The 24,243-nt window shown below is 40.1% G+C and overlaps 1 protein-coding gene and 1 long non-coding RNA gene across 3 annotated transcripts; one reads left to right on the top strand and one right to left on the bottom strand.

The window, feature by feature from the left end:
* Nucleotides 1-5,104: 5,104 nt before the first annotated feature.
* LOC115947190 (uncharacterized) lies at nt 5,105-8,279 on the bottom strand. The gene is made up of 2 exons (XR_004081138.2): nt 8,119-8,279; nt 5,105-7,545 (listed from the first exon to the last, which is right to left on the bottom strand). It is a non-coding gene; the product is annotated as an uncharacterized lncRNA (long non-coding RNA).
* Nucleotides 8,274-24,013, top strand: PTP4A1 (protein tyrosine phosphatase 4A1). Of its 2 annotated transcripts, none has more exons than XM_034060346.1 (6): nt 8,274-8,537; nt 15,493-16,043; nt 17,577-17,669; nt 18,031-18,161; nt 21,090-21,164; nt 22,404-24,013. In XM_034060346.1, exons 2-6 carry the CDS (start codon nt 15,939-15,941, stop codon nt 22,519-22,521), a joined length of 522 nt encoding a protein of 173 aa, XP_033916237.1. In that variant the 5' UTR covers nt 8,274-8,537; nt 15,493-15,938; the 3' UTR covers nt 22,522-24,013. The 2 variants fall into 2 exon arrangements, with proteins under 2 accessions (XP_033916237.1, XP_033916238.1); XM_034060347.1 differs by having other exon boundaries at nt 8,289-8,537; nt 15,496-16,043.
* The last annotated feature ends 230 nt before the right edge of the window (nt 24,014-24,243 follow it).

The following is a 24,243-nucleotide window of genomic DNA, read 5'->3' on the forward strand; positions in this document are numbered from 1 at the left end:
GGACTGGATGACTTCCCAAGGTTCTTAGTTAGCTCCATTTTATTCTGATCATCTATCCTTCAGAAGGGGTCAGACTGGTTTTAATCTTAGCTAAAGCAGAAATTCCTCCCACAGGTTTAAAGACTATAAATTCACTTGAAATGTAAGAAATTTAGATTCAACTGAATAATTTGAAATATTGAGGTATGTTCTTAGGGCTTGCAAGTACTCTACATGTCATCTTAACTCGTATTTTAAATACAGTAACTTTGGGGTGATGAGTTAAGAGAATGTATTGAAATATTGCAGAAGAAAGGTAGAAAATCATGTCCTGTGAAATAACTGATGTACTCTGTCAGTTGAGTGAATATATTTATCAATAGTCATATCTGACTGGGCTGCAATTCTATCAGTTTCCACAAGCTAAGTGGATTAAAGTCTTTTTGGTATGTAGCACATCTCAAAGTAAAATATCAAGCAGAGTATGGGAACAGATACTGTTTAGAACTAAGCCAGAGGCCTACATGGTTTTAGGTATTAATAGGGTACGTTTTTTCACAACTGATATGCTAAAGCCATTGGTAAGGAAAGTCCATGTCATTCTAGAGATTGGCAAGACTTGGAGTATCACTTTTGACATGGCATCCAACCCCACATAAAATCTAGTTTCAACAGACACAAAGGCAGTCTTCCTATCACAGGTTGTTAGGGAGACTTCTAATGCAAAGATGCTTCACTTCAGTATGGTTATTGTTTTCATGACTGTATTAAATGTTATAGGACAGTAAACATCAGAGGTATTCAGGGTATCACAATGTAGTTTTAGAATTCACCCTTTACTTTTAGATTTATTCTTGCTTGAGACATTACCTACCATTACAGTTAAAAGGGGAAAAGTATTTTTAATATATATAGCCACTAATTTTAATATTACAGTTTGACTCACTGAAAGTGAATACTTCAGCATGAATAGATACTAACACAAAACTAAGAAGTACTACAAATAGGACTATAATTAGACAGATGTGGAAATACCAGAATTTGATATCAGAAACAGTGTGCTGTTGACAGTCATGCATTTCTTGCTAATCCTATAATTTCATCAATTAAAAAAATTAGGCATTTGAATACTGAGGAGGCATATGGAATGAAGGGATACCAGCTCTTTAGGAACGACAGGCTAGGAAGACCTAAGAAGGAGAGGGAATTGCCCTTTATGTGAAAGAGCAGTTGGAGTGCATGGAGCTCTACATGCAGATATGTAAGTGCGAATCAGAGCTCAGGTATTGGAGCATCTCTCATATGAGGCCAGGCTGAGCAAACTGGGACTCTTCAGCCTGGAGAAGAGAAGGTTCTGGGGAATCTCATCAATGCATATAAATACCTGAAAGGAGAGTATAAATTAAAATGGAGACCAGCTCTTTTCAGCGGTGCCCAGTGGCAAACCCAGTTTCACAAAGTGAAACACAGGAGGTGCCATCTGAACATCAGTAAACACTTTTCACATTTTCTATGACATGTTCTAAACTTCCTTCTTGCAGAATAATTTTAACTGCAATTTAATGGTATAAGCTTGCATCTAAAGACATAACAGAACTGCAACAGAGCTTGTGTTATCAAGCTTTGCCTTCTATCTTTCAATCTCAGAATTAAAATCAAAGGCAACAATTTTCAACGATAATGAAATTATAACAGTAAATGACAAGATAAACTGAATCTAGTGACAGTGCAGCATATCAGTTGACAGAAGAATAGACTGAGTTATACAAGTGGACCTATAAAGCTTTCCTGTGTCGGTAATCTGCTGATATTTTACTGTACAACAACAACAAAAACAACCCAAAACACCACACAACAAAAAAACAAAGCCATGCAGAAAAATCAATGAACATTCCTCCCTAGCAACAGAGAAGAAAAATCAGGAGCAGTGTGGAGAGGATGATGAACAGGCAGTAACTGACTGATGGCTGCAGTAATCTGAATAGACTCAGCAGAGATCACTGTTTAGTTCTGGCTGCAGCAGTAATAACAACAGGCAATAAAATGTGGTTAGCATTTTAGACCAAGAATGTAAATGAGTTTTCACATTCATCCAAAAAAACAACCCAATTTAAAATGGAATAGTTATTAGTCCTTACAATTGTACTACATCTTGTAATTGCCATTAAATGTCAAAGATATTATTATTAAAGTACCAGCCAGCAGCCTTCAATGTGTAGCACTGTTAGAAGACATTAACAAAAAATATCAGAATTAGATTGCAGTTTTGTAACAGCAGCTGTATAGGATCTTTATGCCACAATTTATTACATACATGGTCATATCAAATATGAAGAACTATAAGCACCAAAAGCTCTATCTGTCATCCCTATAGCTAGGCTCTGTTTGCTCCCCTAACTTATTTTGAGAAAATATTCCCAGGCTGTCAGCACAAATAGCTTGCTGAGATAAATGCCATGACATATCCAGAATGTCAGACCACTGGACTGTTCCAAAAAGAGTCGTTGTAGAAAATCTAACTTAAATGAAATCAAAAGGCCCAACTTTCCTTACAACAGACCTAATCTACTTCAATAGTAGTTAATAAGGAGACATGCTGTAAAATTGCATAACAGAAAACTTACATATGAGCAATACTGTGCAAATTTTTTTTGAACTATTAATCTTTAGAATTACTCCTGTATTACTTAAATACAATCTATTTTTATTGTATGTTGCCTAAGTGCTAATCATGAATGTTAAACCTGCTGAGTGACAATTACAACAAAAAGAGCACAACTTCTTCAGTCATGAAAAATCCTTCTTTAGCAAACCTCCAAAGTTTAAACAGACACTGGGCAGAAAGCCCTTTACTGAGACAATTCTTCCCTTGGACAGAAGTAACATGAGTAATTCATTGAATTTTCCCAATAAATAACTGAAAAGGGGTTTCATAATGTTTGACTGTGTTTGTGAAGTATCGGTAGTAGTTCTCTATTCCCTCTAACCAGTTCCTGACCAGAGTTCTAGAAACGGAAAAGACCTTCTCTTCCAAACCCAGCAGTTCTATGAGCTGAAAATAGAAAACAACTCATCACTAAAGCATATGGACAAGATCTATCCCAAGATCATGAAACTATACCAGAAATGTTTAGCATACCACATCTCATATATAAAGCTCCCTATTACACTAAGAGGTGAAAGGATCTGTGCTAAATCCTCATAATGAATTATGATTATTTTTCTAAATATGCATGGCCAAAGAAACCAAATAAATAAGAGCCCACTGTAAAATATTTCCATTTTGGTAACATGCTAGAGCAACTCACATAGATTTCCCACAATAATGAAGAGTGTACCACTCTTCAACCAGTTCATTCCACTCGGAACCACAAATATATCAAAAATATCTTCCAAACATCTGCACAGAAATTTCCATAGCAGAGCAGCTCCCCCTTGTAGCATAGAGCACGTCTGTCTCATCAGTCTTGCTTTCCTTAGGTACTATATGCCAGCAGCAGAGGGCTCAGAGGCATGCTGTAAGCATGTGAGTCCAAGCCATGGAAATCGAACAGGCTTCCTGACTGTGCAGTTGAGCAAAACCTGGACATAGGAGAAAAATTAATTAACATTTAACAATCATGAGACTTTTTAAAGGACTGTTCAAAATTAAGCAGTTTGAAAACAGACTACAACTGAAAACATCCTTCAAACAATAAAGAAGAAAATTTGTTAGAGGGGGCAATAAATGAGACCAGCCACAGAAATGAAACTGACATAGTGAAAATTGACATGTGCAACAAAGTAATTTAGAAGAATTTTATCTAGACAAAGAAATTAGTATCACTGGAAAAATATAAAGAAGCAGCTGGTTAAATTTAAGTATTAATGAAGCTTAGAAACATTAAAAGCAGCATTTCAAGGTGAAACAAAATGTGAGCAAAAAAAGTGCTAAGAGTAGCAGTGGTAAGTGTAAACGAGTAGGTAATAGGGCACATGAAAAATGCCACACAGAGAATCAAGACAGTTGGATTTTTTTTTTTATATAACAGAAAATAAGGTAATTTGAGAAGGCTGTGGTGAACAGCCTGGTATTTCAATAGCTAGTATTGATGCTATTTATAAATAAAAATCCTTCTACTCCTCACAATTTCAGGTTATATATCTAAGGATCACATAAGGATCATTTTTACTGTTACCACAGCCCTGCCCTGGGAGTTCATATCGGCTTACTTGTGCATTAAAATCCCTGGACTCTTTTGAGAGTAACAGAAACATTCTTAAAAACTTCTAATTCTTGCTTGTGTTCCTGGTTCTAGGTGTTTGACTTTGCTTCCAAGTGAATCCGAATTACTAAAAAAAAACACCTAGATTACTCCACAAAACTACACGGACATCATTGTTACTTGCTATTAATCAGCCTTTGCATCAGTCACACTTGTTTTTTTTTCAGTGATCTTTGATTACACTCCTTTAATAAAACTGAAAACATGAACATTTAGTGTTACAGCTATGTAGTTACTTTTACGCCAATCTTGTAACCTTATCAAAGCATTAGGTCAGCTTTCTTTACAACAGCAATTTTCCCTAGAACTGTTGATTTCCATTAATTATATTCTTATACTTTAATTCTTTATTGTTTTAATCAGCTTTCAGAAATTTCACCACAAAAAGCTACCGTTAATATCAGCAAATCAAAAATCTAACCAACAAACCCTTAAGTTAATTCACAGAATCACAGAATGGTTTGGGTCAGAATGGACTTTAAAGGTCATCTAGTTCTAACCCCATCACCACAAGATAGAAGGTGGCACACAGCACAAATCTTACAATTCACAACTGTATTTTTGTCCATACAACTCGTAACTCCATACTAGTAATAGACATGACACCAGTATCTATATAAAAAAACCCTGACTATATTCAGATTTAAAATAGGATTAGTCCACATAAACACACTGAAACTACAGTTAAACTACAGTCAATAGATATCTTAACAAATTCAGATTCTTTTATTTCTTTCCAGTATACAATTGTGGTTTTTTGCCCTCATGTTATGATACACAAGACCCACCTAAATGGGTGCAACTGACTTCTGTTTAGACGGACTAAGGAAGTTAAGTGTCTGCAAAAAACAAGCACAGTAAAAAATCTGAATTTTTATTTAGTCTTTGTGTAATATTTACATTAGTTTATACATATAGATAACACACTTCAAACATAAGAGCAATATTTTAAAGCTTAGCTTTCATAAATCCCATAGGAATGGCATTCTCAAACCAGAACATATGTACTAGCAAGAAATCAATACAAACCACTTCAAAGTGATGCATGCACACTGTGTGACTGCATGCTGAAAACTACTTCTACTTCTGCCTCGAGTTAAACAATAATATATGTTTTGGAAGTACATAAAAGTTGACAAAGATGATCAGAAATTTAAAAAAATTGCTTCCTAACTACATTAGGATTCCCATTCTTGACAAAAATGGCTGAGAGAGCATATAAAGTATATAGACTTCTACATAAAGAAAGTGAATAGGGAATCTTTTCCACTATTGTACGTCAGAGAATAAGGCAACATCAAATTACTAGAGATTACAAAACACCAGGTTTTCTAAAACAAAGTAATCATAATGTATATCTTACCATTATGATTTTTGAAACTGGTATTCTTTAAATTCACTGGTTTAACACACAACTTCCTATTAAAACTTTCTAAAAGTACTGGTTATAGTAGACTAGGTAAGGGCTAGACATTCAGGCAATGCCCAGATTTTATTTTTGACTCAAACTGCTTAAAAAATATATTCAAATTCTACCCTATTATAACCTCTTATCATAAAAGTGGTATTATTTTTCCTAATACTGTAATACTGGTGATGATCACATCTTTGCTCCTCAGACTAATAATGTCAATTACTTATTAATTCACCCCACTTCTCTTTACAAGCATTTTTTTAAATCTTTCAAGTTCTTCAGGAGCCTTTTCTCTTCCTGTTATTTTCTGCCTCCTCAACTCAAATTGTTTCACCAGTTCACTAGCTGGCACCTTGTAACTACCCACTTGTCTGTCTCTCCTATAAATATCTCTCTGTCCTATGATACATGAAATAGTGGACTACTTTATTGTAGTCTACTTGTAACACTCCATGTAATTCTTGTCACCTCACAGTGTAAAGCACAGGAACTGCATCTTAAGTACCAACTAGTATGATATAATTAATCACAACTAGGGGGTCCAGATAGGGACTATCACAATATAAATTAATCTTAAATAGTTAAAATGACACAGGCATTCTTTTGTATTAAAAACAAAAAAAGTAAAAAAAAATCACATGGGTTTAGACTAAATGATGGTTTTAGACTAAAAGCTTTCTGATCTAAATCCTTTCTTCTTAGAGTATACTGTCTCAAAGAAACTGCCAGTGACTCTTATTTCCAACCTATTGTGCCACAGCACTGAAAGGATGTTGTCGCAGAAAGTAATTTGATCCTAAAATCCTGATCAGTTTAATGTGCAATGAAAAGTAAACAAAAGCCTGCATTGTTGCAGGAAAAAAAAAAGCACCAAAACCCAACAGTGTGGACGAAAGTAGGTAAAGAACTGTTTGATCTGTCTCAGAACTTTATCCAGAACAAACTTCAAACTTGACTAACGAGGGGAGCTGTGTTGACTTTTTCTTCTTCCCTAAAATGCTTCCTATCACTGTAACCACCAACAAAAAACCCCACATTATTCCAAGCAGTCATTAACCTTGGGATCATCTTATTATTTGGTAGGATTCTGTGCATATTTTCAATAAGTTTTACATGGAGAAGTAGAAACAGCTCCAAGTACATCAGACAGAAGCCCAGAGTCAAGTCAGAAAATAAAAACACTCAACTGTAAACAAATGCAGCCCAGATGTAGTTTATAACCCAGAAAAGCTGAATGTTTTATCCTAGCAGACATGGCTCCCAGTCAGAAATTAGCTTACGCTCACTTGAAGCCAGGTGGAGTGAAAGGTAATACAGACACTGAGTAACACATCTGTGGTGTAGACTACCATGAAAACCTCCTCTGTACAAGCCATGGTCTCTTCAGGTTAAAGAAAATCAGACAATTTAGGCAAAGCCACAAACTGGCCGTGCTTTGTACAAGCCAACACAAACTGCCAAGATTCAGAATTGAGCTATGTATTTTCTAGATGAAAAACAACTTCTGCAGACTCTTGTAATGTGCAGAGTGACAGTAAAATATCACGCAGAAAAAAGGCGTAACTGGTTAAATGTAACTAGAACAGTATCAGCCTAACTGAAGCTAAAAATAGGCCGTTATTTCATAAAGCTAGCGCTGACCCACATTGAGGTGTCTTCCAGGCCGGCAGTATCTGGCTGTGGGGACTGACTCCCGTGTCTCCACCAGTTACGCACGGAAGTGACACCACAGGTGTTTCCCACTGCCGCATTTCACCCTGGAGACGTCCGCCTGTCAGTAAACCCTGTGCCTGAGGAGAAGGGGCTTCTTCTGGGCGAGAGACAGCTCAAGGCTGAAGTCCACATTGTTTCCCACTCTACTTCTGCCCTACTGGGCCGACCTCCCACCTATAAAACCAGAAACCACGATTTTATTTCGTCTCAAAAGCACAGAATAATTTGCGGACAAAATGCGCTAAGAGCTTCCTATTAGCATCAAACTCGCAAAAGAGGTTTTGCGGCAGGGGCGTGAAGGAGTTTAGGGATTAGAAAGCACAACCGCGACTGCTCCACCACCGTCCGCTTCAAGGCCGGAGTGTCGCAACACGCCATCCGCCTACCGCCTACCCCCACAGGGAACACCGCTCCCCCCTCACACCTCCCACCATTTCTGCCACTCAGCACCGCCGGGCGCCCCGCCCTCAGACACCCCCGACCCGGGAACTGGCTGTCTGCAGCCGGCGACCCGCAGGGGCTACGAGGCGCCCATCGACCGCCCTGTACCCAGGGCGCGGGGAACCGTCTAGAACTCGCCGTCCCTGGGGAGCCAGAGGCCGCTCACAGATAAGCCGCCGGCAGGGGGAGCGGCTCCCGCGGAGGGTGGCTCCAACCCGACCCCAGAGGCGCTCCCCGCGCGTCCCGCTCTGCCCCCGCCGCTCCGCACCCCACCCGGCCCCGCCGCCACCCGCTTCATTCACTAACCGGTTCTCGCCGGCTGCCTCCGCCTCCCGGCTGCCCCCCGTCTCCGCCCAGCCGGCCGGCACCACACTCCCCGGCACCTTCGCTCCCACCCCGCGCGAGCCGGCGGCCCCTCTAATTGGGCGAGAGAAACGCTTATCGGTGACGTTCACGCGTGAGGGTGGGTCCTGGGGCGCCAGTGCGGGAGGCGGCGCTGAGTGTCCCTGCTGGTGCAGCCGCGTCCGCTCCGCGCCAGCCCGCAGAGCCGCCTGCTGCTGCAGCTGTATGGTCCATCCCCGCTCTGCCGCTGAACCCCCTCCTGCAGCTCCGCGGCCTCCAGCGCCTCCGCGTCCTCCTGGTTCTGCTCCTCCTGCCCCCGGCGGTGGCGCCCGCACCCCGGCTGTATGATCAGGCTACAGTCTTCAATGAGTAACCATATTCCTGTGAGTGTCGCCCGCACGTCCGCGCCCCCAGCCCCAGCCCGCCTCTCCCGGCCCCTAGCCCCGCCGGCTGTGCGGCCCTCAGGCTGCCCGCGTGTGCCCTGCAACCGCGCCTCTCCTCCCCCTTTCTCTCTGCCTTCCCCGTTTCCTCCATGTTTCTTTGTTCTGTCGCCCGGGCCACGCCGGCTCCGGGCGGCTGCTCGCAGGGCCGGGCTGTGGCTCTTTCCGGGCTGGCTGCAGGAGAGCCGAAGAAGCCAGCCCCGCTGCGGGGGGGATCGGCCCTTCCGGCGCCCCTCAGCTCCTTCTCTCGCTTGACAGTGCCCGTTTCTTCTTCTCTGTCGGGAGAGAAGGAGGGGGCGACCTCTCCGCAGCTCCCGAGCGGCCCGGCCTGGGCACAAAGCCGCTTTGTGATCCTGGCTGCTGCCGGCCCCTCCCGCAGGCCCAGCATTCTCCCCCGCCAGTGTCTGTCTGGCGGCGGCTGGCGGGCCGGGCTGGCGGGCGGCCGCCGAGAAGGGCAGCGCCCCTGCGGCCGGGGCCCCAGAACCCCCGGCCTGTGTCTGGCCGGCAGTGGCGGGAGCCGGGAGCCCCCTGCCGGGGGGGAGGCTGGGGCCGGGCGGCGGCTCCGGGGGACAAGATGGCTCCGTGTCGGGAGCCTGATCGAAGCGTGATGTGAACCCGTGACCGCCGCAGCTGGGGCGACGGCCCGGCCCTTGGGGCGGTGTCACGGCCGGGACAGTGGCTCCTCACCGGGGAGAGACGGGCAGGCCGATAGCCCGGTGCCCCAAGGCTGACGCGACGCTGGGGGTGGCCGGACCTTGGGTCTTAACGGGCAAGCCAGGGCTTGTCCGTGGTTGCCCGCCAGCCTAGCGGTGCGGTGGGGAAGCGTGGCCGAGTCATGCCGCTGGCGGCTGGTTGCTGGGACGGCCGGTTCTCGCCCCCCCGCCGTGGCCCCACGTGTGCCGCCGCCGCCGGGGCGGAGGCGGCCGAGCTGCTGCTTTGTCTCCGGCGTCCTCGGGTGAACGTGAATCCTTTCCAAAATGAGTTTTACGCAGCAGAGGTGGGGTATGCACAAACTCCCGTATGCAGCTGGTCTTGTTCAGGCCGGGCTTTTAGATGGGTCTTCGGCCGGATGAAAAGTCCGCAGAGGAGTCACTTGAGTACACGTTGAAGTGGATGTTCCTGCAACAGTGTGCTATTATCCCTCAGAAGCTCACAAACGCGGTCAAATTTAGACCGAAGCTGCTTCTAAGATCTTGCTGTCTGGCTTTTCGAAGAAGGCATTTTCTTCCGGAGGTGGATCACGGTTTCAGCATCTGAAGTTTTTGCTTTCCTCATCCTGTTTGCCAACTCCCTGATCTCCCTTCCCCCTCCCAGGTAGTCTCCGTGCCAGTTGCTGCCTAGCATCTGTGACCGCAGTGCACAAACAATGCAAGGCTTGCTGGTGGTAGTAAGTCCTTCAAAAGTGAGGAAGCAAGAAAGACAAAGCATTATAAGAATCAAGTAATCTACAGTAATAGAAGCAGGATTAGTGGTGGTTATGTGCAGGTCTTGGTTGTGGTCTCATAACCAGCCATGCACACAGCAGATGTTGGGAGATGACAAATGCACAGTCTCTGTAGCATGAGGGTCCCACAATTCTAGTGTTTCTTACTACTGCTGTAGACTTTCCAATATGTCTCCTGCATCTGCAGAGTCTTTCCCAAGCAGTGTGTGACTCAGACATATGAACCCTGTCTTCTTGTAATCTCGTAAAACTGAAATCAAAAAAACATGAAGGTGACACTTAAATGTCAGTTCTTACTATTACATTGATGGAACAACAGAGGGTTTTGAAATTGTTGTATAGGAACAGATTTTTTTGGGGGGGGAAATATAAAAGAAGCAGCACAAAATTGCATAGCCATGGGAGAAAATAAGAGAGTGAGAAAGAAGAGTGACAGAGCAGGAGCCAAAGAAGGATGTCATTGTCCTGTCCAAACTAAATGTGTCAGTAAGGCACTAAATAAATAGTATTTAGCCTTATCTAATAACTTCTATCTTGTGCAACCTTCCTGTTCTGACAGAATACATGCCACGTAAGAGTGCTGGATCTGTCCCAGTGTGTGGGCTGACTATAAGTGATCACTTGTTCTCTTAAAGATTAACCATAGCACCCAGAGTATTACTGAATTCTGAATAATCTAAGTAGTAGATTGTAACTTTATTTTAGAAAAACCAAAAAACAGCTAAAATTCACTCAGGTCAATTCAAGAGGTACTTCTGTGTTAAATGTAAATCTGTAACTCCTTACAGTTTTCTTCACAGATTAAACTTCTTGTCTGGCACTCATACCCTAGTAAAATAGAGCAATAACTGTCTTTGCATGTATATGCTAAATTTCTCATATTATTGCTTTAATCATAATGGAGTAATTCTTGAGTAGCATGACAGGGTTTATGTCATTCACTATTGAAGTGACAGCATTAAGGAATTTTGAGATTCAGGAATTTTGATGCTTTCAGGAACTCAGGAGGCTGTACTAGACAAGTGCATGGTTTCTGTGATTTATTACTTTTTTCCCAATATCTGCTGAAGCTTCTTTGGTGGGGTGTTTTTGGTTGGTTAGCTGTGGAGGGTGGAGGTTGGTGGTTTTGGGTTGGTTTTTTTCATGGTCCAAGCAAAACTAGAATCACAACTACATGGCCTCAGTTTTATCATCTCTGGAAGCTGTATTGACTTGTTAGACAAGAAGCTTTGAGATAATTTTTTTCTTCCACCTAAACTTCATTCTTGAATCACAAGAAACATCCTTCCTTCACAGTGCATGTTGCAACAAATTTATAATAAAACCTTTGAAATCTCCCCTCTGTGATACATGAATGTATTTTCTTAGGCCACCGGTCACTTTCTCTGGTCCAAAATGGGTAGTGTTATCACCATGGGTATGGTAATACAGGCATTGGTGTGCCCAGTAGATAGGAGACTCATCATGTCAACAGTAGGAAGTTAGAGCAATGAACTTGCAGGTGTTCTCAAACTGTAATGAAATGTAGTTCTAGTTTTCTAGTTCTGATCCTGTGGTTTCAGTAGTTGAGCAAGTGGTAGGTCTTGACTTCAGAGAGTGTGGTAGCACATGGTTGGTTCTGGGTATAAATGTTTGTGGTCTGTGCGCAGGTGGATTGAGCTTTCCACCTGTCAGTAACTGTCTAGTAAGTTACTTGTTACTTTCATAAGCAGGTTTTGCCAGACACAAGTGATTGTTTCAAACCCAGAATTAACATGCAACTGAATCTGCTTGGCAATGAAGACAGATACTTTAGCTTCCAGCACTAAAGAAAGACCTGAATTAAAGCTTTCCTTTTCAAGATAAATTCCTCTTGCTTGAATTCTCTAATTTTTCCTAGCATAAATGATGGTAGATGGTACAATCATAATTAACATTATTTTATCCCATATTGAACAGGATACCTTCTCTTAATAGGTGGTCCTGGTGTATTAACCTTAGTTTTGTTTTCCAAGTTTATTTTGATGGATCTAACAGCCTAAATGTTTGGCTTTCAGTTACTGATAAGAACAGCTGCTTTTATTTCCAAACCCCTGATGTGTTAATTTTCCTCAAGGAAAACTCATGTGTAAATGGAAAGGGATATGCTGGAATACCCAGCTTGATGCTACAAATGATGAGTTGCGGTTAAGCATAGAATACTCTGCACTTGAGTTTCACTTCTGTGGCCTTACGCTTACATACACTATCTTGACTTTTTTGATAGACAGTTAACTACTTGGTAGGTAAGCTAAGACAGTAATTTAAAAGTGTATTTCAAGCTTCTCAAAAATTTGCTCATGTAATTTCAGTTTTCTCTAAGCCTGAAGTGGTCTTAATTACTACAACACTTTTTATAGCTGATTTCTTATCCTCCAAGTCTTTTTGCTAAAGGGTGAAGTCTGCTACATACAAACAGTATGCCAGGGTACTACTTGTCTTTAATTTTCATTTGACTCCCAGAACAGAACTAAACTTGGTTAGCAAAGCTGTCTTAAAGATAGTACAGTGTGTCACTGGCCGAAGAAGTTGATCTGCATGTGGAGATTTCTGACTAGAAATGGTGAGAAGTGATGGCATTCTCATCAAAGGAAAATGTGAGCTTTGCTCCTTTATACTGGGGCAGCAGCAGTTGCCAAGGCAAACAGTGAGAACTCAAGCTTAACATTGTGTAATATACTTGCTTCAACTTTGCATAAGAATTTTGAACTTTGCACCCAATTTCTAGATATGATTAACAATCTGCATTTAAAAAGTAGGATTTATTACTTGACTAATGCTTTGCTGTCTGTCTTCCTCTTTACCCCTGTGATCAGTTTGTCTGGTATCATACTGAGTACTCCTAATTGTATACTAATGGCAGGATGCTTACCAGGCTGGATGAATCCTGATTACATCTTACTTCCTACTTTCCTCAGTATGGGGTTGTATTTACTGTTTACAATTACTCTACATTTTTTCCTCCCCAAAAATCTGCATCTTGCAGATTGAAAGGTCTTCTATTTACCATAGTGACCTTATTCTATATCTCCTTGAGCTCACTTGCATACTTTTCTATTTCTGTTTCTGACAACCTTCACTCTACCAGGGATAAAGACTGGCTATGGCTCCTCTTAGCAGTCTTAGAGGAGATAAACATGAGATTTGCCAGAGCATGTGAAAAGCGGCAGAACACCTTGTGCAGCTCTATCTGCTTAAAGCTGTCCTGTCCTTTTTTTGCTGTTCTGCTTCTTAAACCAAATTAAAGTGACTTCAAAAAAGCTAACATTTGGTCTTTTTTTTTTTTGTTACTATTTTAGGTGTTCCTTAGGTCTGCTCTTAGGAGTCTTTTTAATACACACCTGCTTTCTGCTAGGGCATGGCTGGTGTGTCAGGTCATGATTCTTGGAGATCTGAGTCTGAATTATCCTGATTACTCTGTTGGCCTTTAAATTCAGAGGGTCTTCCTTATTCCTTTCATGCCTCTTACATTTATAGTTCTTGCTGTTCCTCAAGCTATCATAAATAAAACCTTCCTTCTACAACCCATACAGAAATGGATATGGTAATATCTGGGGTGGTGGCCTAGTGCATATCAAATTGTCTTATTAGTTTCTTCTATTTGTTAGCAGGTTTTGTTTGTTTGGGGTGTTGTTTTTTGCTTGTTTTCTGTGGTTTTGCTGGTGGGGTTTATTCGTTTGTTTTTGTTGCGTCTTTTTTGTGGGGTTTTTTGTTTGTTTTTTTAGTGAAGCTGTAAAACTTCTTACAGGGAAGCTGTCTAAAAATATGAAAAGGATGCCTGAATGTGTTTGGTCTGCATTTTTTTAGAGGTCTTTTGCAACATTGTGCAGTGCTACTCTACCCATCTGTTACAGTCCAATCTCCTAATGATTCTGATCTTTTCTGTTACTACTACTCTGTTGCTGAACTTCCTCTTCTCTGGACTTATGAATGGAGCAAAGCTATGTCTACAACATAAAGCACTGCTGCAATTCTTTAAATTATAGTTGTCTTTAAGAACTCTTTTACTGTCAAGATACCTAGATGACCTTTAAAGGTCCCTTTCAACAACTATTCCATGATTCTATGCCTCTTAAAAAAGTCAGCAATTATTAAACTATTGGTCTATTGTGACTTTCGCTTAATAATAGTTTTTGTTAGATAGACTCACTGTAGTCTTATAGTATATGGTTTAATGCCTGTAGTGGAATCTTGGACTAACTTCAAATCCTAGATGGCAGCCAATGACCATGATTTATTTGCATGTCATTTTTTCTTTCTGCGCTTTGGGAAAGTGAATGAAGATACTAGTTATTACCAGCACTTACTGTATAGTTGTCTTAATTTGCTTTCTTATGATTGGTAAGCTTTTCAGCACAGACTGCTGCTTTCGTAGTCTTTTGAATGGGAGGGTTTGAGTGTAGAGGTCTGAAATAATGTCTCTTCTTATTTTCTCATGTACACTTGCACTGATTATATATGTGGATGGATATGCAGAGCTTGCTTGTAGTTTAAAAAAAATCTGAACACTGCTATAATGAAGTTAGGGCTTCTGCTTGCTAGAAACTAGATTTACGAAGGCAAAGAACTAATATTACGTGTTTTTAGCTAGACTATGACCAGTATCATGGAATATTAATACAGTTATAGTGTAAAAAGGTAGTTAAAGGCAGATGAAGGTTGCCACGAGTCCTCAGCCTTTAGTGTGTGAAATGTTCCTTAGTCAGAAATCTGTGTGACCTGAAAGTCTCAAAAAAAGTTCAGAAGATCACAGTTTTTTGTTAGCCTACAAAGACCTTGCATTTGCTTCTACAGCCTCCTATTTGAGACAGCTGGATTTAGGTGATTTTTTTTTTGTTTTAACTGGCTGTTCTGTATGTGAATTAATGATGCTTATATGCAAAGCAAGTCTTCTGCCTTTAAGACAAGTGATTCTACATCTATTTTAAACATTAGAAATTGTTTGATACTCAGCTTGAGTATCAAACAAGGGATCTCATCCTTGCCTTCATGGGACTGCTTAAGGTCAGTATAACTTTAGTATGTGTTGTATGTCTCCCAATTCAAAATGTAAAATGCAGTTGTATGGGTATCCTGGAAAAGCTATGTTTTATATAAATACAGGGTTTCTTGAAACTTGGTGTCTTCTTCCTATGTTTATCACACTTGAATTGGTATTTTAATACATTTCGCATTTCTGGTGTTGAAACAACCCTATATGCAAACTTTGTATTAATTAAATGCATTTATTTTCAAGTAATCCTTGCTAAGAAAGGTTAATGGGATTCTTGTGCAAACCTGGTTCTTGGATTAAAAAATAAAACTTGTGAAACTGCATAGTTTCCCTGATCTTAATTTTTAATTTTATAATGCTTTGTGTCTTCAAAACAACCTCGCTTCACCTGTGCTAATTATGCTTCTTTTTTTTGTTTTGTTTTTTTCCTCTTCTCTTTACAGCAGTTCTGTGGTGTTCTTGGTCACACATTTATGGAGTTTCTGAAGGGCAGTGGAGACTACTGCCAGGCACAGCACGACCTCTATGCAGACAAGTGAACTGTAGAAATTCATTACTACTCCACCAAGAAGCCCCCCTAAGAGTGGTTGACCAGGATAAGTAGTATTGAATTGAAATTGGCAGAGCATTTAACAACAGAATTCAGACCTGGATGGGGTAAACCTCAGTGCACTGCCTTTCTTTTGCCTCAGTATTACTGGATTGAAGAATTGCTGCTTCTTGTTAGGAGGTTCATTTCATTTCCCATTGCTCCCAACTTCATACGTCCAAGCACTGAGAATTTCACGTGGAGTACAGTGAAGTAGACTTCAGTTTCTCTACATCACTTCTGTATTAGATTTTTATTTGAATCTTTTCATAATCTTGTTGCATGTTTATCTAAATCAATATGGCCCGAATGAACCGCCCAGCTCCTGTGGAAATCACCTACAAGAACATGAGATTCCTAATCACACACAATCCAACCAATGCAACCTTAAATAAATTTATAGAGGTAAGGCCAGAACAAAGTTCTTATTGGTGTATTTTTTTTAATGTCTGAACAGCATGCTGTATTGACAGTTTCCTCCTTTACTAGTTGATAACAGGTGTGGAAGCCATATGAAAAGGTATGACACTATTTGTGTACTGACCTTTTTCAAATACTGATGCCATGATCCAAAGACCTACAGATAAATCTGTTCACAAAAACATACTTCTGAAAGTGAAGCAAAGAAATAATTATACCATATAGTATGTTGTACATTGGTTAGGTCTGAAAACAGGAATTATCTGGCAGTTACGTGTAGAGTGATACAAAAGTAGGCTAGTGATAAGAATTCACTTTTAGATTAACTTAAAGTAGTGTAACATTTCTCTGCACCTATTGCATAGTGATTAAAAAGAGAATAATTAACTATACATTGTGGATCAGAAGCTTAGGAACAAATAACAGGATGACAATATGCTTTCATGACTCTAGTATAGGTTAAGAGAATCCTCTGAGAGTCATAGTGAAATCTGTGGTGGTAGGCTTGCTCTGCATCCTGAGCTGCTGAAGCTGCTGTAAGTATTTTGGCACATGCTGCAATTGTTTACTGACTAAAGCTAGGTCGCTTGGTATATATTGCTAGTATCTGAGTAGATCATCTGAACCTTGAATCTAGCATGTTGGAGCTATAAACTACACAGGTAAAGTTGGATGCATATATTCTAACAGATTCCTCCAAAGTTACGTTTTGGTAAGGTCTGAGCTTGTAATGCAGTATCTTGTCCAGTGTGGGATAATTTACAAGAAACAGATAACGTTTGCTTGCCTTTATACACTCACTACTAAGTCAAAGATGCTTAGGCTACATTTCAGTCATTTCAGTGACAGCTACAGTGACAATGATGGGTTGCTGCAAGGAGAATGAAAAATGGTAGCCTTTTTTTTATTATTATTATTGAGGGTAATAGCAAAATTAAAAGGAAAATTTTGTTATTCTTTAGTTTCAGTAACTTGGGAACTGAAACAATGTATTGTCCTGTGCTCTTAACAGGAGGTTTTATAAGCCTGTTCTAAATAGAAGGAGAGAAGGGGAAGAACTAATCCTCATATCAAAATGCTTTTAGTGATGTAGCTTTGCAAACCAGAAAACATCCTGTTACTTTAAAAGAAATTATCTTTTTGGAGATAGACTACTTATTTTGTCAGTATCTGGATATGTTTTTAAAAGAAAAAAGTCTGATCCAACATAACAAACCTTAATCTTCAGATCCGTTTGCAGCAACAGCTTAAAGGTCTCTGGCATTAGCACACAGGTTTTTAGTTATTTCAGCTGTCTGTATTCCTCACAGTGTGGCAAGAATGTTTGTGAGTTTACTTACTGAATATTTTGAAGCATTGTTAAGGTAACTGAAAATTCAGTCATAAGTGAAGTCAGTTTACTCTTAAAGCAGGGTTGTGGGGTTTTTTTGTTGTTTTGTTTGGTCTTTTTGGTTTTGGGGGGGTGCCTTTATTTATTTATTTATTTGTCTATTTATTTATTTATTTATAATTCCCTAGGAACTTAAGAAATACGGTGTTACCACAGTGGTAAGAGTGTGTGAAGCTACTTACGACACTGCTCCGGTGGAAAAAGAAGGCATTCAGGTTTTGGTAAGTAATGCAGGAGCAGAGTTTAAAACCAACCTACTCCCTCACGCCACCTCAAAAAGTAATTTCTGTTGACACCACCTTATTAGCTTGAAAAATGTATTCCAGCAGCTGATGAAGGCAAAAGCAGTAGAGACATTTTCTCTTGTCAGGAAAAAATAGCCAGGTTTGAGCAAAATTATTTGCTCAATTAAAATTGATTGAAAGGACTATATTCCTAATATTGCTATAGTTATACTACTAGAAAATGTAAGCTTGAGTGGTTCCCATAGCTGTCAGTTCTGTTTTCCGTTGTTACACACATCAGCATACAGCATAAAGAGTTCTATGCTTACGCATTTATATATGTCATCCTGTATTCTAGGATTGGCCCTTTGATGACGGTGCTCCACCATCTAACCAGATTGTTGATGACTGGCTAAACCTCCTTAAAGTTAAATTTCGTGAAGAACCTGGTTGTTGTATTGCTGTACACTGTGTTGCTGGTCTTGGAAGGTGGGTAAAGTTTTAAAGAGCTGTTGAATTGCCATGTGTAAGTACAAAAATTTACTTGAGGCGAATGTAAAATAGTCACATACCAAGTACTGGAATGACCTCACAGTTAAAGGTCATTCAGATGGCAAGGAAATAGTTGCAAGTACACATTAGACTAAAAGGATTTTACTTAATAGATGATGCTATTATCACAGCTCTTTCACAGAAACTACTGAGTGAAGTAAACAAGTACAGTCTTGTACCAAGCATATTGATGAGTGTCCCATTGATATTATGTCTTGCTAGGTTGTCTTCATTCATATGGATGTGGCTTTTACTAAGTTTTCTCTTCATCCCCATTTCAGCAGTATTGTCAGCCTCCTTGTACTGACAGGGTATTGTAACCACTAGCCAAAAAAAAAGAGGGCTGTTCTGGCACAACATGACAAACTTTCATCTACTACCTATTTGGGGGATGAAAAGCATTTTCCAAAGTCCCAAAGCTCTGTTTCAATTTCAGCCTCAGTTGTGAGAACTTAAAGGTTTTGATGCTATTGTTCTAGACTACCTGGAAATAGATGTGTTCAAAAAGCAGCAGCCATATTCTAGCCATGGATTTCAGCATAACCAATATAAAATGTAGGTTTCTGGTGTTGCTGTGCATAAGCCTGGCTTATCCATTGTTTGTGTTATGGCTTCACATTAACAAATTTGACTGTAGTGGTGAATACTACCAGAAGTCTCTTCAGGGCTTTCCTCAAAATTGGGCAGTTAATTGGTTGCAGTTCCTAGCTTTTTATCATGTTGAATTTTGTTTGTGGGTTTTGTTTTGGGGTTTTTGGGTTGGTTTTTTTTTTTCTTCACTTTGGGTGTTTTGGTTTGGTTTTGGCTTCTTTTTGGTTTTTTTTTTTTGTTGTTTATTTTTAGTCCCTGAACGTGTGCACCTTATAGCAAGCTTAAGTGGTCTCATAAGTCTGTTGTTAGCCTGTGGCATGAGGGTTTGTCTTATTATCATTTTTTTTTAGCCATAAATTGCTACTGTATTTGAGTTTTATTAGTGTTAAGCTTTCCTGACTGAAAACTGTGTTCTGTCAGAAGAATAATACTGTGACAAACAAGGAAATCCTTGGGGGTGTGCAGCACCCTGTGGATTGCATCTGTTCCTAAAACTTGTAACTAGTTCTAGGACCTGTCGGTTCTTGTTGCTATGGGGTCCTCACTGCTTTTAAGGAGGCTTGTTTATGGGAATAGAAGCCCATATGCAACTCTTGCTCACTATCAGTTGTTTTGAATCAAATGGGCAAATATTACTTGCATTTTATTCCTGCTGTCCTCTCCTATACCTAAAGTCAGATGAACAAAGCTCAGGTTAATTTAAACACCATTTTTACATGAGGATGGGTAGCTCAAACAGATGGTATAATGGCTAAGTTAATGTAAAAAAAAATCACTTAATAAGGAGGATGTGTGGATGAAGCCCTCTACAGGCAGGTGGGAGCAGCCTCAGTCTTGCAGGTCCTTGTTCTCATGGGGGTACTTCAACCAACCTGGTATCTGTTGGAGGGATGGTATGGCCTGGCACAGGCAATCCATGAGATTCCTCAGTTGTGTGGAGGACAGATTCGTCTTGCAAGTGATAGAGGAGCCAATGAGGAGATGTGCTATGCTTGACCTTGTGCTCACCAACAGGGAGGGGCTGGTCAGCATGGATGGACCACTCGGTGGATAAAGAACTGGCTGGATGGTCGCACTCAAAGAGTTGTGGTCAATGGCTCAATGTCCAGTTGGAGATGGGTAATGAGTGGTATCGATACCTCAGGGATCGATGCTGGGACCGGTCTTGTTCAACATCTTTGTCGGTGACATGGACAATGGGATTGAGCGTGCCCTCAGCAAGTTTGCCGATGACACCGAGCTGTGTGGTTCTGTTGAAATGCTAGAGGGAAGGAATGCTATCCAGAGGGACCTTGACACACTTGTGAGGTGGGCTGATGCCAACCTTAAGAAGTTTAGCCATGCCAAGTGCAAGGTCCTACACCTGGGTCGGAGCAATCCCAGGCACAGCTACAGGTTGGGCAAAAAGGAAATTCATGGTAGTAGTCCTGCGGAGAAGGACTTGGGGATATTAGTCAATGAGAAAATGAACATCAGCTGGCTTCAGTGTGCACTCAAAGCCCAGAAAGCCAGCCACATCCTGGGCTGCATCAAAAGGAGCGTGACCAGCAGGTCGAAGGAGGTGATCCTGCCCCTCTACTCTGCTCTTGTGAGACCTCACTTGGAGTATTGTGTGCAGTTCTGGTGTCCTCAACATTAAAAGGACATGGTACTGTTGGAACAAGTCCAGAGGAGGTTCACAGGGATGGATAATCAGGGGCTGGGGCACTTCCCATAGGAAGACAGGCTGAGAAAGTTGAGGCTGTTCAGCCTGGAGAAGGCTGCGTGGAGACCTCATAGCAGCCTTCCAGTATCTGAAGGGGGCCTACAGGGATGCCAGAGAGGTACTCTTTATCAGAGACTGTAGCAGTAGGACAAGGAGTAATGGGTTTAAATTTCAGCGGAAGAAGTTCATGTTAGATGTAAGGAAGAAGTTCTTTACTGTGAGGATGCTTAGGCACTGGAAAAAGTTGCCGAAGAAGTGGAAAATGCTCCATCCCTGACAGCATTCAAGGCCAGGTTGCTCAGAGCTTTGGGCAACATGATCTAGTGTGAAGTGTCCCTGCCCATGGTATGGGGTTTGGAACTAGGTGATCTTAAGGTCCTTTCAACCCCTAACCATTCTATGAAAAACAGCTTCTCACCTCTTTTTTTGCTTCCTCAGGGGAAAAATATCAGATACACAGACGGACAGAAAAGGGAACTGGGGGAAGTTAACTCTTCTTTAAATATGTATTGGCAAATGCAAAACTGATGTTGGGTTTGGTTTTGTGTTTTGTTTTGTTTTTTAACCAGGGCTCCAGTCTTAGTTGCCCTTGCACTGATAGAATGTGGAATGAAGTATGAAGATGCAGTGCAATTCATAAGACAGTAAGTATGAAGCTAATAATCTAGCTGTTTCCAAGATTTAACATGATATATCCTTGGGCACTAAAGCAAAGCAAATTCTGAATACTGTTCTTGTCTTACACTTTTAAGAGATATTTAGTACGTCTGAACATTTTAACACGTGCTGCATACAGGCAGCGTTGTAGGACTTTGCTTATGTGGGTTTTTTTTCTTGTTCGTGTGGAAACCAGAAAGTAATCATTTGAGCAAGATTTTTTTTTCTTTTTCTGTTTTGTTTTTTTTTTTTTAATCTAAATAAAACCTTTAACAACTAACCTTCAGTTAGATTTGCAGGGTTATCTTTGTGCATATGAGAGTTAGAATACCTTTGAAATTTAGGTTCTGTCTAATAGCTAGAGCCAACAGTCATTCATATTTGTGGATCCTTTCTTCTGTATTACATCAAAGTATGCTAAACAGTTCTTCTTAGTGTGGGGAGGTTTTTTTGTTTGTTGGGGGTTTTTTTCTGCTATTCTGCAGAAAAATATTTCCTTGTTTTTTTTTAATAAGTGTATGTATGTTGGATGAGAACAGTTGTAGTCTTGGTGGCTTAATTTTGCATATATTTAATTAACTATATTTATAAGAAGCTGCAGATCATATAAACTATCCCAAAATGCTTCTTGCATAATTGCCAAGCCTTTAAAAAATTAAATTTGGTATGTATGTCTTAGTAGGCTGGTGTACATAAAGTGAGAAATAAGCCTGGTGTGTATTCCAAACACTCAACATGTACCCTTTTTTCACATAATTTTGGTTTGCAGAAACCAAGACAGCTCAATTTCTGTTAAGCTTTTATTATGGGGAATTGCAGTGTTTATGACATATACTTCAATACTGCAATACTCTCCATAATTATTTAAAGAGATCGCATAACTTCAGCTTCAAGACCACCGTATCATGTCTGTTTTCTAGCTTCCTTTTGAAGTTCCTTCTAAGGATATTAATATAAGATCATTGGCTTGTGTATATCAGAGAATAAAACACTGTCTAAAATGCTGGATACTCCTTTGAGCATGCAGTTCAGTTGAGGTATTTGTGAAAGGAAGCTACCACCCTCTTTCCTGGCACTTTTAATTATCCGTATTTTGGTTATAGTCTTGACTTAATGGTGGGGGTTTCTTTAACGGACCTAAAAATATTTTTTCTCTGGTTGATGATATTATTTCACTGGGCAGTAGGTTAATGTTCTGTTTAAAATACTTATTTCCCCTCGTCTAGGAAGCGGCGTGGAGCTTTTAACAGCAAGCAACTTCTGTACTTGGAGAAATACCGCCCCAAGATGCGTCTGCGCTTTAAAGACTCCAATGGTCACCGAAATAATTGTTGTATTCAGTAAAGCTCTACAGCCTATAGTACTTCTTTGGGAATAAAGGATGGTATCTAGAATTAAGCAGACTGCATGCCAAAGACATCAGTCTGATACTTTTTTTTCGTAGCAAAGGAAGCTTCCTTAGGAGTATTTAATAGGCTAAAGGCTTAGTAGAAATGCAACTTCTATGTTTAGATAAATATCCATCTGTTTGGAGATCCAGTAAATGTTTTTGCTGTACCCTGTTTCTGAGCTATCTCCTTGTTCATTAAGTACCGGTTCAAATAACCTTTAATCATGCCGTTGAGTCTTTACCACATAGTTTCAACTACTAAAAATTGGGGTACTAAAATCAATTTGTAGAGAGATTAGGTGCCAAAATACCCAGCATATCAGCTACATGTTTTTCATTATAAATGAGCATAGTTCTGATGATGTGAGAACTACCAGCTTACCTGGACCCTTATTATATTTTTTTTTCTAGTCATTTCAATATTTAAGAACATGGCCTCTAAGGTAGTTGCCTGCTCACTGTATGTTTTGTCTCCCACAATCGCACTCGAATTACCAGGATTTGCACAGTCTTGTCTTTTTAATACTATGAATTACAGTGACTTTTTACCCCAGCATCTGTACTTTTCTGTTACCTGAACCTCTTCATTTTACAAATCATGACTCTGGTTACTCATGTAGAAAATCTTTTAAATTTTACAGAAGCACACAAGTCTTTAATGTCTCCAGACAAAAAGCCTTACAGTAAAATTAATGTCAGCACTTCATGTGCAACTTAACAGAGGGCCTGAAAATGTTGGGAGGGGCTATTTAATATTTCTAGTAAAATGTTGCCTTTGTCTTGTGCAGGAAGTATAGAATATGCCCTTTACTTTAGTAAATATTTTTTTAAAATGTAGAAATGCTTTGTTATTGTAGCTAAAAATTCTTAATCAGAAAATTTCTGAGAAATCTTGTAGTTTCTTTTACTGTACCTATTGGAAGTTGTTTACCAACTATTGCTTTGTTGGAAGTGTGATTTCTTTTTTTTTTTTCTTTTTTCTTTTGATTTTCCTCCTTGAGTTTCTGCTATGAATTGGGCAGACCTCTGTAATATTTTGTATGCCTTTCAAGCTGCGTAACTTAATATTTGGATACTTGATAATTTGTTTTATTATGTAATTGATAAAATGGTGATGTGTATTAATGTTAGTTCAACCATATATTTATACTGTCTTGGGAATGTGTGGTTATAGTTCTGTGGGAGAAATAATTTTGCCAGTGTTCACCAGCTTGTAAAACCTAGTGCGAGAGCTTAAACATCTAAATAAATACTGAAATGCACTTAAAAAGTTTGTTGAAATGCTCGTGGCTTTCACTTTTTTGTGTGCTTTGTCTGCAGTCTTGAGGTGCCTAAATTCAGAATTTATCCAGGCATCTGTTTTCTTTTAAATCTGGCCCTGAATGTCCCCTTTGCTGTAATGTTTGCTGTTTGTTTTACTCATAAATAAATGTGGACAAAAATTAATAGTAGAAAGTACAGTATTTCTTTATGTAGCTTATTTTTTAAATTCCCCACTACTAAAATAGTTGCTTACTGTTCTTGAAACTGTCTTTGCAGTAAATGCAGAAGCATATGCACATCTGTAAAGCTTGGAGAATAATTTTATCAGTAGCCTTAGAAGGTAATTATAGCATAAGAATTACGTGAGCTAAGACCTGTGTTTGAGTTTACAGTGGTGACCAAACTTCCTGATG

The sequence above is a fragment of the Melopsittacus undulatus genome, chromosome 3, assembly GCF_012275295.1.
Source record: "Melopsittacus undulatus isolate bMelUnd1 chromosome 3, bMelUnd1.mat.Z, whole genome shotgun sequence".
Classification (NCBI taxonomy): domain Eukaryota; kingdom Metazoa; phylum Chordata; class Aves; order Psittaciformes; family Psittaculidae; genus Melopsittacus; species Melopsittacus undulatus.

Bases quoted from the DNA above. Each gene is read 5' to 3' on its own strand.
- PTP4A1 (XM_034060346.1), top strand. From the start codon at position 15,939: ATGGCCCGAATGAACCGCCCAGCTCCTGTGGAAATCACCTACAAGAAC. The intron at 17,670-18,030 runs GTAAGTAATGCA...CCTGTATTCTAG, and splicing joins AAGAAGGCATTCAGGTTTTG to GATTGGCCCTTTGATGACGG. The intron at 21,165-22,403 runs GTAAGTATGAAG...CCCCTCGTCTAG, and splicing joins GCAGTGCAATTCATAAGACA to GAAGCGGCGTGGAGCTTTTA.